Consider the following 15,956-nt stretch of genomic DNA (forward strand, 5'->3'; position numbering starts at 1 on the left):
TGCTTTAAGGTGAGTTACGGCGGCGTCCAAAAATGGCAGCCACAATGGCCGTGCTATCTCTCACCTCGCGTTTTTGCTCGCACAAATGTGAATATTTAGGCGGTTAGCACATCTGGAAACCATTTTTTCATGTATGCTGCAAGTGAGCAAAAGTGAAAAACTACTTTTTGCTTTTGTCTGTCGTTTACTTTTCAAGTTATGTGCCCTCAAAAGTGCTATGTAGATTTGAAATTGGGCTCCAACGCGATTCACCTTAAATGCCGAACAGCACCTAAAACGCATCAAATTGCAAAAGTTTCGCGAGTATTTGTTGAAAGACAGTTGTAATGATCACATACTAAAGACCCAAAATCTGTTTTTCATCAAGATCTGTTAGCCCACCAATATTATAAAATATTCAAAAGAAATATTTCAGAAATATCGCAAAATACAAACGAGTCTTCGGAATATGAGTCTGTTCGGGAAATGAATCAAAAAGGATTGAAGGTCTCAAAAACCTTTGACAATAATAGGACAAACCTGCCAAAGCGGTCACTGCTATTGTCTGAATATGTATCTGCGAACATCGGTAGCTGTGCTGTTTCACCACAGACACTAAATGTTTAATTTGACTTCAGAACGCTTACCGACGTTTGAACCTACTGAATAAACGAACGATAGATACAAACTGGTTCTTTGTCTCTCCTCTCTTCAACACGTGTTGGAATGCATGATTCTGTAACATTTGCAGTTATAACTTGAATTCTTAGACTTCAAAAGTGACATAAATAGTGAGATGATGCTTTTTTTATTCCTTTATTTATTTGTTTAGGCACTCTGTGTTACTTAACCGCTACTGTGCCGAGATCTACTGTGGTATTCTGCTGTGCAGAATCCACACAGAGTCTATTTTTAGATTTCCATTATCATTATTGTTGTCGTTGCCAGTCCATCTAATCGTGAGTCCATTGTGTCCGTTTGTCCATGTCGTGCATTCAATGATCGTTGCATTATTGTTTGGTTGCCGTTTTTATCCGAGTACGTTGGAGGAATGCCTCCGAGAAGAACAAGTTGTCTAGTACAAAATGTAATTGATACCCCAAAATCCGTTATAATCTGAGACGAGACCTGCAAAGACGCTGCTTCTTTTCTCTTGTTTTGACACTTGTTCTTCTTTTCATCACAGTTGACCATCGAGTTTCAACTGTTTACTTGACTGTTTCACCTAAGCCCCAGGTGGACCCTTCTGAGCACAATAAAAGTGTATCCAATTCACGAAATAGTTAATTCATTTTCATAAGGATTTTTACACCGGGAACAAAGCACAGGTTTATTACTGATTATTAACAAGCTAAACGGAAGGTTTGGAATACTCGTTAAAGTAAAAAAGTCTTGGTAAAAGAAAAATGATGTGGAATATTTTATTTGGGATACCAATACTTTCACTCAAAAAGCTGATGGCTGCTTCTGACAGTTCGTGACACAAGTTGACTGGCAGCAGGTGAAGTTACATTTTTCCTCTTTCCAGGTCTCGTCTCAGGTTATAATCAAATTTAAAAAAATAAGACAATTATTACAAAAAAAAAATTCTATGTTCATTTCCCGGGAAATTCGGGAAACTGATACATAAATCCCGGGAATCTGGAATCCCGGGAAATATTTTTTTTTTCGACTAATACAGACCTGAGACGAGACCTGCAAAGACGGTTTTCTTTTTCCTTGTTTTGACACTTGTTCTTCTTTTCATCACAGTTGATCATCGATTCTCAACTGTTTCCTTGAGTGTTTCACCTAAATCCTGGGTAGAATCTTCTGAGCACAATAAAAGTGTTGGCAGTTTACGAATTTGTGAACTTATTTTATAAAGATTTTCCTATCGGAAATAAAAACTGTATTTATTAATTGTTCAATAATAATCTGTCCGGCTATTCTAGAATACTTTTCAAAGTGAAAAAGTACTCGTAAAACAAAATCATTCGAAATACTTTTTGAGGGATACCAATACTTTCACACAAAAAGGTGCTGGTTGCATCTGACAATTCGTGACAGCGCTTGCTGGTTGCAGATGAAGTTACATTTTTTCCTCTTTGCAAGTCCCGTCCCAGATACAGACATAGAGGACTTTGGCGCACACCTCTACTGAAGCACATCGGGTATGGCCCTCACCTGTAGTAAATCACATCGGTGAAGATGGTTACTACAATTGGCGCTAGCCAAAAGCTCAAAAGTACATGCAAAGCGTTTCATTTGTAAAGCGCTCGGCAATCGGCGATCACTTTGTTTTGTGATGTGCAGAAAGGGAAGAAATACAAACTTGTAAAGCGCGCTCGCATTTTCTGCCCTCGCTCTCGAAACGTTGGAATTATGCCGACCATTTTTATTTATTATCAGACTAAGGCCGGAGTGGCCTGTGCTGCACATAAAAGTCTTCTCCATTCAGCTCGGTCCATGGCTGCACTTCGCCAACCACGCAGTCTGCGGAGGGTCCGCAAATCGTCCTCCACCTGATCCATCCACCTTGCCCGCTGTGCACCTCGCCTTTTTGTTCCCGTCGGATCGTTGTCGAGAACCATTTTTACCGGATTACTGGCCGACATTCTGGCTACGTGCCCGGCCCACCGCAGTCTCCGATTTTCGCGGTGTGAACGATGGATGGTTCTCCCAACAGCTGATGCAACTCGTGATTCATTCGCCTCCTCCACGTACCGTACGCCATCTGCACCCCACCATAGATGGTACGCAACACTTTCCTTTCGAAAACTCCCAGTGCGCGTTGGTCCTTCACGAGCATCGTCCAGGTCTCGTGTCCGTAGAGAGCTACCGGTCTTATAAGCGTTTTGTAGATAGTCAGTTTGGTACGGCGGCGAACTCTATTCGATCGGAGCGTCTTACGGAGTCCAAAGTACGTACGATTTCCAGCCACTATGCGCCTCCGAATTTCTCTGCTGGTATCGTTATCGGCGGTCACCAGTGAGCCCAAGTACACGAATTCTTCAATCACCTCGATTTCGTCACCACCGATAGAAACTCATGGTGGGTGGCTTACATTGACCTCTCTTGAGCCTCTTCCTATCATATACTTCGTCTTCGACGTGTTGATGACTAGTCCAATTCGTTTAACTTCGCTTTTCAGTCTGATGTAGGCTTCCTCCATCCTCTCAAAGTTACGTGTCATGATATCAATGTCGTCGGCGAAACCAAATAACTGGACGGACTTCGTGAAAATCGTACCACTCGTGTCAATCCCTGCCCTTCGTATTACTCCCTCCAAAGCGATGTTGAATAGCAGACACGAAAGACCATCACCTTGCCGTAACCATCTACGCGTTTCGAAGGGACTCAAGAATGCCCCTGAAACTCGAACTACGCACATCACTCGATCCATCGTCGCCTTGATCAACCGTATCAGTTTATTCGGAAATCCGTTTTCGTGCATTAGCTGCCATAGCTGGTCCCGATCGATTGTATCATATGCGGCTTTGAAGTCGTTAAATAGATGATGTTGTATTCGCGGCATTTCTGCAATACCTGAAGTATGGCGAACACCTGGTTATGCCGACCATGCTCCGGCTTGATGTAAAAGCGTTCCATGCTGATCGTTCCGTGTTGAATTAACACGGTGACTGGTTTTGGATGACACCGATATGGCCCGTTCACATATTCGTTAATTCTATTCGATAAGATGAGGACGACAAAATACGTAAACTTTGGATTTCCTAAATTAAGCTATATTCAAGCTTTCTCTATTATTCTAGTATAATACTATTCCAACTGTCTTTTCTTCCTTTGCATATGACAAGGTTTCAGTTAGCCTTGCGAGCAAAAGCCTAGGACTGCCAACCCGTAGATAGCGAGTGCGATTCTCGGTACAGGTGTTTTCAGATGAGAAACATCCTCCACTCCCTGAGACTATACCCATTACTTGTTATGGTTTCATTGATATTAGTTATCACACAAAAGACATACTCAATCCATGCAATGGCGGGCATAGAAAAGCTTTCAATGCATAACTAAGGAAATTCATAGAATACTAAATTAAAAAGCAGACCATTGAACAATAATATGACAAGAAAGTTGTATAGTCAATGTTTAACCACGGTTGTGTGTTATTTTGAATCTTGTCATCATTATGAATCAGTTTTGTATAAATAGATGAATAGATCTTTGAAAAGTTATCTTTAACCGAATATTCAATCATACAAAATCGACTGAGTGTCATTGGAAGTATTGAAAGGGCTGATAAAAAATGGACTATATTATCTGTTTAACTAGCTCAAAATCATTTTCTTACTAATAAATTGTCCAAAATTAATTATTATTTGCGGATAGCAAGATGCTATTGTTTTTTGTATTGTGTTGTGTTGTATACGACGGGCTACAAAAGGATTTTTCCTATCTCTTACACTAAGTGTAAGTAATGTATCACTCCGTAACGTATCAGACCAAAACAAATCTATTTATTAGGAGCCAGGAGTAACTATGTACCGGGGGAATTTTGATTCCCGGGGTATCATTGATCACCATTTGACCATTTTCAAGAAACGAATAAAATATTATTTTCAGTTATTACAAGCAAGGATGTTATCGATCATTTAGTAATTTGCGTTCGATCATTTAATAGTTTTTCAATAACTCATTTCAGAAGCTGAATTTCAAAAAGTGTTGTGTGGTGGACTTCTAGTGCGAAGGTTTTTCTACAACTCTGCCTAATGGTTCGTCGTTAGAATTCAATTAATAACGGAGTTAAAACGCTAGTTGAGGTAACTTAAACTAATTGATTTTTTATTATCATTTAGTCTGAGCTACTGTAACTATAGCTATAACTCCGTTACTAGTAGAATTCACCTTCAAGTTAGGTATCTTAATCTTGACTAAATTTGTTGCAAAATTTACCAGCGCTTGAACGATACAATCTTTATTTGACCTGATTTTTTCAGATAAGCTTTCAACCTATATTCAATATTTTTGCCCTTTTCGTACGCAAAATTGTACCGAAAGGCTATCATTTCACGCCATAATTATTACTTATTATATAAAGATTACTTTGGTCGAAAAGATAAATCCAATAAATTATGGATTCAAATCCAGCTCGGTCTGGAATATTTCTTAATGAGAAAGTGTCCCGCCTATATAACATTTTAAGTTTTATACCGCTCTCGAAGACCATAATTTACCCTACAAGAATGTTATAAAACCAGTATAAAACTATAAAAGTATTCGCTATCCGTTACACAAAAATAGTACCTAGGGGAGCAGACGGCTTTGACAGGTTTTGTTCTATTATTGGCAGGGGGGTTTTTGTCGACCGAATTTCACGAAATTTAGCCACAATATTCTTTGATATGCAAAGAATGTTTCGGCCAAATTTGTGCAAAATCAGTCATAAAAAACCCCCCTGACAATAATAGAACAAAACCTGCCAAAGCCGTCATTCCCCCTATATCATTGCTCGGAAGTCTCGCAGTTAAAAAACTGTGTTTAAGTGCGTTGCGAGGCAAAGGACAATGCGATTCCATTAAAGGAACGAAGGATATTATTTTATCTCTTATTTAATTTTGGGACCAATTTGCGATCAGGGCGTAACTTATTTTGCAAGCAATCACTGTTTTTTTTTGGATTCCATATAGATTGCAAGCGTTTTTCACCAAAACCAGTTCCTTATCTGATAGAGTAAAGCTTATTAGTAACTAGCAGACCCGACGAACTTCGCTTCGCCAAAAAAATATATATTCTCTGATTAGATCTCGAGTTGTGAAGAAATTTGTGTTTCGTTTGTATGTGAGCCCCCCTTTTTAAAGAGGGGAGGGGTCTCAAACCATCTTATAAACCTTCCCCGGCCCCAAAAACCTCTTCATACAATTTTTTAGGCTGATCGGTTCAGTAGTTTCCGAGTCTATAAGGTTCAGACAGACAGAAATTCATATTTATGTATATAGATTCGCCTTCCTTCCTTGTCTACAAAATCATGTACGCCCTAATCGCAAATCGGTCCCGATTTATTAATAACAATTATAACCCAAATAATAATACACATATCGGTGGAAACAATAGCGATCCACTGATCACTGAAAGCGGAAAGCATTTATATGGGCATGTGTATCAGTTTCTGTGGATACTCACTTCACTATCTCGGCTTAGTTTTTTGAATAGGTCATCACTCTCGAATTTGTTTTTCTGATCTGGTACCACTCGTGGCATTTTAAAGATGAATCGTGGCTTCGGCTGTTCATATAATCCAATTGTATCGAAGGGAATCATTCCCAATGCGGCAGGATCGTTCATCATTTTGAAATCGATTTTTTTTAACTAAATGAACGCAATTTATTATTCTCCTTTTTCCTTTTTAGTCACTTCAAACTTCTTAAAAATAACGAACAGCAACGAAGCGTAAATAACCCGGAAGTACTTGGCACGATACGCGATATGATATCGTCTCGTCAACACACCCCCACAACTTCTTATGTAAAGTTTTCTTCCACTACGCCACACAAATCGATAACGATTTTTTCGTTTTTAACTTATATCGTGAATATCTACCCGGTCAAAGATCAACAAGACCCGTCACGAACGAATGCTCAGCGGAGACTGACGGCTAAATTGTTGCAGCGCTATTCAAGCATACACCAGGCGAATCGGATAGTTTATGTGCTTGCCTGGGTGTTCCCTCTTCGTTTTCCCCTCCACTCAACCGGAGCGATCAAGTGCTATGTATATCACAACCAGACTCGGAAATTTAAAAAAGGAGGGTGAGAAACTCCACCCATCAGGCGGTAGCAATGCGGCGAGCTCATACTGTTGTTGATGTAATAAAGGGAACGAGGCCGCGGGGGAAGTAGAACGTGCTTGGCCACGCCTTCATGTACCTAGTTACGTGATGGTGGGGAAATTTGTATATGCTTTTCTATGAAAGAGGGTTTTTATTTAGATAAGATACGATGATGACTGCAAAATCCATCATGCTAGACAAATGCAGATATTATGCGTTGGATGCTGTATTTATTACAAAGGGTAGGTAGATTAAACAAGGGTTGTTGACATCTAATTATTTTAAAGAGATAAAGTTCTCAGGGCGAGTAAAGTACAGATGTGATTGGCTTAGTCTGTATGTGGAGGTTTTATTTACTTAACGGGTGCGTGGAAGCAAAATTTTAAATCATTGAGATGTTCCGTTCCAACTACACTGTCGTGAGCCGCATATCAAGCCCATTTGCAAAAATATCGTAGTGAGAAAACAGCGTTTGAAAGTATAAATTATAAGCATCTGGCATGATCCTTTAAGATAAAGTGACCAGATTTTTCTTGGGCCAATCCGGGACACCATATGCATTATATATTTTGAAAGCGTATCAAATCGTCAATGAGATTTTCCTCCTATCAACCTACGACATCCAGTATGATGCTAATCGCTCGATTTCATAGAAACAAATTCCCCAAAATCTTTGTTTTTTTTTTTCAAATATATTTAAAATAAGAAATGATTTACACTCTAGACCTCGTGGGTGGACGGCGCCTATCTTCTGAGCATATTTTATTAGTTATATCAACTCAACTATTGTAGATTTTTTAAAAAGGCTGGGGATTTTTAATAGTTAAGATAGCCTGGTCATCTGGTCCACGGATTTTTTCTCAGTCTAGTTTTTAGTGGCGGAGAGTGAAGAGTATGCGGTGCTTACCCATACGCTTAAACTTGGTTTAAGCACTAAGCGGAGGTGAAGAAATCGGCCATAAATCCTTTAGCCACACGGAAAAAAAAGCCTAGTTGAGCCGATGCTTTCGATGTTACGTATGGAATGTGGTCCTTGAACGAAAGAATGCTCAAGTCTTTAATAACGGATCTCGCTTCAGTATTGAACCTTTCAGATGGAAGTCGTAAAGAACAGGTTGGTGCTTGCGTGTAAAAGTTATTACCGAACATTTTGAAGGATTGAACACCATTCTGTTCGTTTCGCACCAGCCTACAAAAATGTTTAGTTGGTCTTGTTGGTCAATGTACCTATTGCATCGGCAGCACATTCCATGGTGAAATACAATTAAAAATCATCTGCGAATGACAGCTTGCACCAGCTTAGAAGACAGTTTACGTCGTTGAGATACAGTAGGAATATAAACGGCTCAAGGTGACTTCCTTGTGGAACCCCTGATGTGACTTCAAATGTAGACGAGCAATCCGACCACTACCTCGTTGCAGTATGTCTGCGCTCAAAACTCTCGACGGTGTACACCACGCGTCGGAGTCGTCAGCCGCGGCTAAACATTGAAAGGCTACAAGACGGTTGACTAGCCAGCGCAGCAGCTGGAGGTGGCACTCCCAACGGAAGAGCAGCTAGGCGCAGCGTCTCTTGAAGATGGCTGGAGAGATATCAGTGAAACGACCGGTATGACCGCAAATGTGAGCACTTAGTTAAGGAGAAGAATGCAGAATGGGCGAGTTTGCTGCAATACCGCACGAGGGCGAACGAGGCACGATACAAATGGGCGCGGAACAGACAAAAAACTATTTTTCGGAGGAAAAAGCGATAGCAGAAAGATCGAGACCGTGAAGAGACGGAGCAACTATACCGCGCTAATAACGCACGAAAGTTCTATGAGAAGTTAAACCGTTCACGTAAGGGCTACGTGCCACAGCCCGATATGTGTAAGGACATAAACGGGAACCTTCACACAAACAAACGTGAGGTGATCCAAAGGTGGTGGCAGCACTACGAAGAGCACCTGAATGGCGATGTGGCAGACAACGGTGGCGGTATGCAAATGAACCTACGAGCACGCGCGCAGGACATACGACTTCCGGCTCCGAATCTCCACGAAATCCAGGAGGAGAACGGCCAGATGAAAAACAACAAAGCCCCTGGGGTTGACCAACTACCAGGAGAGCTGTTTAAACACGGTGGTGAGGCACTGGCTATAGCGCTGCACTGGGTCATTACCAAGGTTTGGGAGGATGAGGTTCTGCCACAGGAGTGGATGGAAGGTGTCGTGTGTCCCATCTACAAAAAGGGCGATAAGCTGGATTGTAACAACTACCGTGCAATCACATTGCTGAACGCCGCCTACAAGGTAGTCTCCCAAATTTTATGCCGTCGACTAACACAAATTGAGAGAACAGTTCGTGGGGCAGTACCAGGTGGGATTTATGGATGAACGCTCTACCACAGATCAGGTGTTCGCCGTACGTCAGGTATTGCAGAAATGCCGCGAATACAACGTGCTCACACATCATCTATTTATCGACTTCTAAGCTGCATATGATACTATCCATCCGGACCAGCAATGGCAGCTAATGCACGAAAACGGATTTCCGGATAATCTGATACGGTTGATCAAGGCGACGATGGATCGGGTGATGTGCGTAGTTCGAGTTTCAGACCAAACTGACTATCTACAAAACGCTTATTAGACCGGTAATTCTCTACGGACACGGGACTTAGACGATGCTCGTGGAGGACCAACGCACACTGAGAGTTTTCGAAAGGAAAGTGCTGCGTACCATCTGTGGTGGGGTGCAGATGGCGGACAGTACGTGAAGGAGGCGAATGAACCACGAGTTGCATCAGCTTTTGGGAGAACCATCCATCGTTCACACCGCGAAAATCGGACGACTGCGGTGTGCCGGGCACGTAGCCAGAATGTCGGACAGTAAGTATCACAGATTTCAGGTTAAAGTTGAGTATTCGGGGTTTGGTGCATTGCCTAAACCGATTGGATCTCCATGTTCTATGTGGATCTTGGCTACCGCCCGTTGTTGGCTGGCTTTTGTTTTTGAGCTTCTTCACGATTTGCCCGGCTACCGAAAAGATAAAGTTGTTCGCATCTAACGATTTAGTTTTGTTGACGTTGATGATTGGGAGCGTACGACCGGGTCATACAGTTTATTCTACATCAGCGGTTCTCAACCTGGGGTACATGTACCCCTTGGGGGTACCTTCGCTGGCCCCAGGGGGTACCTCGCACAAAAAAGTGTAATGGTAGATGTAGAACTAATTCAATAAAAACTTATTGATAAAGTTTTGATAATTTTTTATTCTAAAACTTGGCATTGTTAATAATATGCATGGCGATCAGTAAATCAAAGACATTTGAATCCTGCCAGCACAGTGTAAAAAGGGCTGTGGGACAAAAGATCAAAAACACAAAACGTCAAGTGATGACAATTTAAAAAAACATCAATGTAATCTATTTAATCGAGACGAAATATTGAATAAGATGTTAAGAATATGCTTCTGAACTAAAGCCTCCATTTGAGAGACCTTTGTCCGTAAAGCTCAATATCTTCGTTGCAATAGGCCTTCTTCTAATGCGTCGGAAGCCTCGTTTCGAAATGCACTCAAGCCTCCTTCTAAGTGTCTCGAAAGCCTCCTTCCGAGATGCCCGTAAGCCTCGTTTCGAAAAACTCTGAAGCCTCCTTCCAATATGCTCGGAAGTTTCCGTTCAAGAGGCGCGGAAGCCTCCTTTTCAAGAGGCTCGGAAGCCTCCTTTCAAGAGGCTCGGAAGTTTCCGTTCAAGAGGCTCGGAAGCCTCCTTTCAAGAGGCTCGGAAGCATCCTTCCAATATGCTCAGAAGTTTCCGTTCAAGAGGCTCGGAAGCCTCCTTTCAAGAGGCTCGGAACCCTCCTTTCAAGAGGCTCGGAAGCCTCCTTTCAAGAGGCTCGGAAGCCTCCTTTCAAGACGCTCGGAAGCCTCCTTTCAAGAGCTCGGAAGCCTCCTTTCAAGAGGCTCGGAAGCCTCCTTTCAAGAGGCTCGGAAGCCTCCTTTCAAGAGGCTCGGAAGCCTCCTTTCAAGAGGCTCAAGGCCTCCTTTCAAGAGGCTCAGGAAGCCTCCTTTCAAGAGGCTCAGGCCTCCTTTCCAAGAGGCCCGGAAGCCTCCTTTCAAGAGGCCCGGAAGCCTCCTTTCAAGAGGCTCAGAATCCTCCTTTCAAGAGGCTCAGGAAGCCTCCTTTCAAGAGGCTCAGAAGCCTCCTTCAAGAGGCTCGGAAGCCTCCTTTCAAGAGGCTCAAGCCTCCTTTCAAGAGGCTCAGAAGCCTCCTTTCAAGAGGCTCAGAAGCCTCCTTTCAAGAGGCTCCAGGAAGCCTCCTTCAAGAGGCTCGGAAGCCTCCTTTCAAGAGGCCTGGAAGCCTCCTTTCAAGAGGCTCAGGAAGCCTCCTTTCAAGAGGCTCAGGAAGCCTCCTTTCAAGAGGCTCAGAAGCCTCCTATCCAAGAGGCTCGGAAGCCTCCTTTCAAGAGCTCAAGCCTCCCTTTCAGAGGCTCAGAGCCTCCTTTCAAGAGGCCTGGAAGCCTCCTTTCAAGAGGCTCAAGCCTCCCTTTCAAGAGCTCAGAAGCCTCCTTTCAAGAGGCTCAGAGCCTCCTTTCAAGAGGCTCAAGCCTCCTTCAAGAGGCTCAGAAGGCCTCCTTTCAAGAGGCCTGGAAGCCTCCTTTCAAGAGGCTCAAGCCTCCTTTCAAGAGGCTCGGAAGCCTCCTTTCAAGAGGCCTGGAAGCCTCCTTCAAGAGGCCTGGAAGCCTCCTTTCAAGAGGCCTCGGAAGCCTCCTTTCAAGAGGCTCAAAGCCTCCTTTCAAGGCTCGGAAGCCTCCTTTCAAGAGGCCTGAAGCCTCCTTTCAAGAGCTCAGGAAGCCTCCTTTCAAGAGCTCAGGCCTCCTTTCAAAAAGAGCTCAAGCCTCCTTTCAAGAGGCTCAGGCCTCCTTTCCAGAGCTCAGAAGCCTCCTTTCAAGAGGCTCGGAAGCCTCCTTTCAAGAGGCTCAGGAAGCCTCCTTTCAAGAGGCTCAGAGCCTCCTTTCAAGAGCTCGGAAGCCTCCTTTCAAGAGGCTCAAGCCTCCTTTCAAGAGGCCTCAGAGCCTCCTTTCAAGAGGCTCGGAAGCCTCCTTTCAAGAGGCACATCAGAATCCCTTCAAGAGGCCCCAGAGCCTCCTTTCAAGAGGCTCAGAAGCCTCCTTTCAAGAGGCTCAGGAAGCCTCCTTTCAAGAGCTCAAGCCTCCTTTCAAGAGGCTCAGGAAGCCTCCTTTCAAGAGGCTCATAAGCCTCCTTTCAAGAGATTCGGAAGCCTCCTTTCAAAAGGCTCGGAAGCCTCCTTCCAACAGGGCTGGAAGCCCTCTTTTCAAAGCACAGGCTCAGAAGCCTCCTTTCAAGAGAGCTCAAAGCCTCCTTTCCTGAGGCTCAGAAGCCTCCTTTCCTGAGAGCTCAGAAGCCTCCTTTCCCTGAGGCTCGGAAGCCTCCTTTCAAGAGGCCTCGGATGTCTCCTTTCAAGAGGCTCAGAGCCTCCTTTCTAGAGGCTTGTGAGCCTCCTTTCAAGAGGCTTGGGAGGCTCAGGCCTCCTTTCAAGAGGCTCAGAAGCCTCCTTTCAAGAGGCCTGGAAGCCTCCTTTCAAGAGCTCAGAGCCTCCTTTCAAGAGGCTCGGAAGCCTCCTTTCAAAGAGCTCAGAGTTTCCGTTCAAGAGGCTCAGGAAGCCTCCTATCAAGAGGCTCAGGAAGCCTCCGTTCCAAGAGGCTCGGAAGCCTCCTTTCAAGAGGCTCGGAAGCCTCCTTTCAAGAGGCTCAGGAAGCCTCCTTTCAAGAGGCTCGAAAGCCTCCTTTCAAGAGGCTCAGGCCTCCTTTCAAGAGGCTCTGGAAGCCTCCTTTCAAGAGGCTCGGAAGCCTCCTTTCAAGAGGCCTCAAGAGCCTCCTTTCAAGAGGCTCGGAAGCCTCCCTTCAAGAGGCTCAGGCCTCCTTTCAAGAGGCTCGGAAGCCTCCTTTCAAGAGGCCTCAGAGCCTCCTTTCAAGAGGCTCAGAAGCCTCCTTTCAAAAGGCTCAGAAGCCTCCTTTCAAGAGGCTCAGGCCTCCTTTCAAGAGGCTCAGGAAGCCTCCTTTCAAGAGGCCCGGAAGCCTCCTTTCAAGAGGCTCAGAAGCCTCCTTTCAGAGGCTCAAGCCTCCTTTCAAGAGGCTCAGAAGCCTCCTTTCAAGAGCTCAGGAAGCCTCCTTTCAAGAGGCTCAGGAAGCCTCCTTTCAAGAGGCTCAGAGCCTCCTTTCAAGAGGCTCAGAAGCCTCCTTTCAAGAGGCTCAGAAGCCTCCTTTCAAGAGGCCTCAGAAGCCTCCTTTCAAGAGGCTCAGAAGCCTCCTTTCAAGAGGCTCAGAAGCCTCCTTTCAAGAGGCTCAGGAAGCCTCCTTTCAAGAGGCTCAGGCCTCCTTTCAAGAGGCTCAGGAAGCCTCCTTTCAAGAGGCTCAGAAGCCTCCTTTCAAGAGGCCTCCAGCCTCCTTTCAAGACTCGGAAGCCTCCTTTCAAGAGGCTCAGAGCCTCCTTTCAAGAGGCTCCAGAAGCCTCCTTTCAAGAGCTCAGAAGCCTCCTTTCAAGAGGCTCAGGAAGCCTCCTTTCAAGAGGCCTCAGAAGCCTCCTTTCAAGAGGCTCAAGCCTCCTTTCAAGAGGCTCGAAGCCTCCTTCAAGAGGCTCAGAAGCCTCCTTTCAAGAGGCAGGCCTGGAAGCCTCCTTTCAAGAGGCTCAGAGCCTCCTTTCAAGAGCTCAGGAAGCCTCCTTTCAAGAGGCTCAGGAAGCCTCCTTTCAAGAGGCTCAGAAGCCTCCTTTCAAGAGGCTCGGAAGCCTCCTTTCAAGAGGCTCAGGAAGCCTCCTTCAAGAGGCTCAGAAGCCTCCTTTCAAGAGGCTCAAGCCTCCTTTCAAGAGGCCCAGCCTCCTTTCAAGAGGCCTCCTTTCAAGAGGCTCAGAAGCCTCCTTTCAGAAGGCTCAGGCCTCCTTTCAAGAGGCTCAGGAAGCCTCCTTTCAAGAAGGCTCAGGAGCCTCCTTTCAAGAGGCTGGAAGCCTCCTTTCAAGAGGCTCGGAAGCCTCCTTTCAAGAGGCCTGGAAGCCTCCTTTCAAGAGGCTCAGGAAGCCTCCTTTCAAGAGCTCAGAAGCCTCCTTTCCAGGGCTCAGAGCCTCCTTTCAAGAGCTCAGGAAGCCTCCTTTCAGAGGCTCAGAGCCTCCTTTCCAACAGAGGCTCCAGAGCCTCCTTCCAAGAGGCTCGGAAGCGTCCTTTCAAGAGGTTCGGAAGCCTTCTTCCAAGAGGTTCGGAAGCATTCTTTCAACTGGCTAAAAGCAAACTCATTTCAAGAGGCTCGGAAGCCTCCTTTCAAGAGGCTCGGAAGCCTCCTTTCAAGAGGCTCGGAAGCCTCCTTTCAAGAGGCTCGGAAGCCTCCTTTCAAGAGGCTCGGAAGCCTCCTTTCAAGAGGCTCGGAAGCCTCCTTTCAAGAGGCTCGGAAGCCTCCTTTCAAGAGGCTCGGAAGCCTTCTTTCAAGAGGCTCGGAAGCCTCCTTTCAAGAGGCTAGGAAGCCTCCTTTCAAGAGGCTCGGGCCTCCTTTCAAGAGGCTGGAAGCCTCCTTTCAAGAGGCTCGGAAGCCTCATTTCAAGAGGCTCGGAATCCTCCTTTCAAGAAGTTCGGAAGTCTCCTTTCAAGAGGCTCGGAAGCCTTCTTTCAAGAGGATCGGAAGCCTTCTTTTAAGAGGCCAGAAGTCCCCAAGAGACCCTAAAGTCTTGTATGAAGCTTGTATGAAGTGTTATGACGAATAAATCCTAGAGCAGCGAAAGCCTTTGCTGTTGTCTTACCGATGTGCTCGTTAAACCTAAGCTTGCTATCTATAATTACACCTAGGTCCCGAATCGATTCAACGCGATCAAGAGAAGCTAAGTTGATAAAATATTTAAACTCTATCCTGGATTGACGACGGGAGAATTATATTTGAACTTTTTTGCATTGAGCTCCATTCCGTTTTCCGTGTACCATGTTTGAAGTTCTTCGATATCGTTCTGGTGAGCCAGATGTGAGGATATTAGCTTATACATTTTTAGATCATCGGCATATAGCAGGTGACATGATTTCAAACGAAAGCACAGTGGTCCCAGCACACTACCTTGTGGGACACCTGACATGATGCTAAAGTTGCGGGAGCTTGCTCCGTTGACTTTCACAGATGTTGTTCTTCCTGATAAATAAGAATGTAGCCATCCAGTTATCCAATCGGGGAAGCCGAGGTACTTAAGCTTGTCAATCGTAAGATCGGGCGGAACCTTGTCAAACGCTTTCGAAAAATCGAAGTTTATGGCATCAACTTGGTTTGTTGTGGTCGATCTTTGCTTGACGAAACCATGTTGAGATTCAGAGATGAACTGTTGAGACGCCGCATACAGAGACTTCTGTACTAATTCCTCGAAAATTTTAGCCAGGCTGCATAAAATCGAAACTGTCCTCTGTTATTTGTGAGTAAAGGATTGTTTGTGAGTTAGGTCGGAGCTAGATACCGCATACATATATCGTCGTTTTCTGCAGGTTAACCCGAACAGCTGTTTGTTCCAAGTTGTCACAATCGATCAGCTCAACTGAGTCACATTCGCAACGAAAAACGGAATAGTTGGCAGCAAATTCGGAAGTTGCCACATCCGAACGTAGCCATGTTTCAGTAAACACTATGATATCATATTCGCAAGTGCTCAGTTTTAGGAAGAGTTCATTGGTTATTGTGCGTATTCCTCGAGCATTTTGGTAGTAAGGAAGGAAGTGAGGGTCAGTTTCATTTGGGCGTGGATGGCAGTTGCTAGCACCAAGTGAAACGTTCGTAGTTACTGGTGTTGATCCCCTTGGTTCGCGTTGGAGTTCGGAATCGCGGGCTCTATCATAACTCTGAGCGGGGCCGTGGGTTACCAAAAAACCCTACGCGAAGTGTTTCGATCTTCGAATTCTCGGAAAGAAATTTCGCTGGGTCACGTAACGTCTGTCATTGCTTTCTGCTTCAGGTGCATGTTTTTTTTTTTCACAGAGGGTGGAAGAACACCCGATTCTGGCGAAAAACCTTGTATTCGGCCTCAACACCAGTTGGATCTACGCGGTACAATGCAATAATGGTATGTTTCGCACCCAAATATTGCTGTTCCAGAGAAAACTTTCCTCTTTCCGGTTGAATTTCCAAACTACCGCAGCTGTCACTTCATATTTTTCTCTGCTGTTTGGCATGACATTCTACGATGACAACGCCA

The 15,956-nt window shown here is 44.8% G+C and overlaps 1 protein-coding gene across 1 annotated transcript in view; it reads right to left on the reverse strand.

The window, feature by feature from the left end:
• LOC134203304 (protein big brother-like) overlaps positions 1-6,563 on the reverse strand; it is a 29,947-nt gene extending 23,384 nt beyond the window's left edge. Inside the window, exon 1 of the mRNA XM_062678182.1 lies at positions 6,100-6,563. Coding sequence (XP_062534166.1) covers positions 6,100-6,264 — 165 coding nt within the window. The 5' untranslated portion in view covers positions 6,265-6,563. The remainder of the gene's footprint in view (positions 1-6,099) is intronic.
• Between the last annotated feature and the right edge of the window lie 9,393 nt (positions 6,564-15,956).

Source organism: Armigeres subalbatus, unplaced genomic scaffold, assembly GCF_024139115.2.
Source record: "Armigeres subalbatus isolate Guangzhou_Male unplaced genomic scaffold, GZ_Asu_2 Contig1748, whole genome shotgun sequence".
NCBI lineage: Eukaryota > Metazoa > Arthropoda > Insecta > Diptera > Culicidae > Armigeres > Armigeres subalbatus.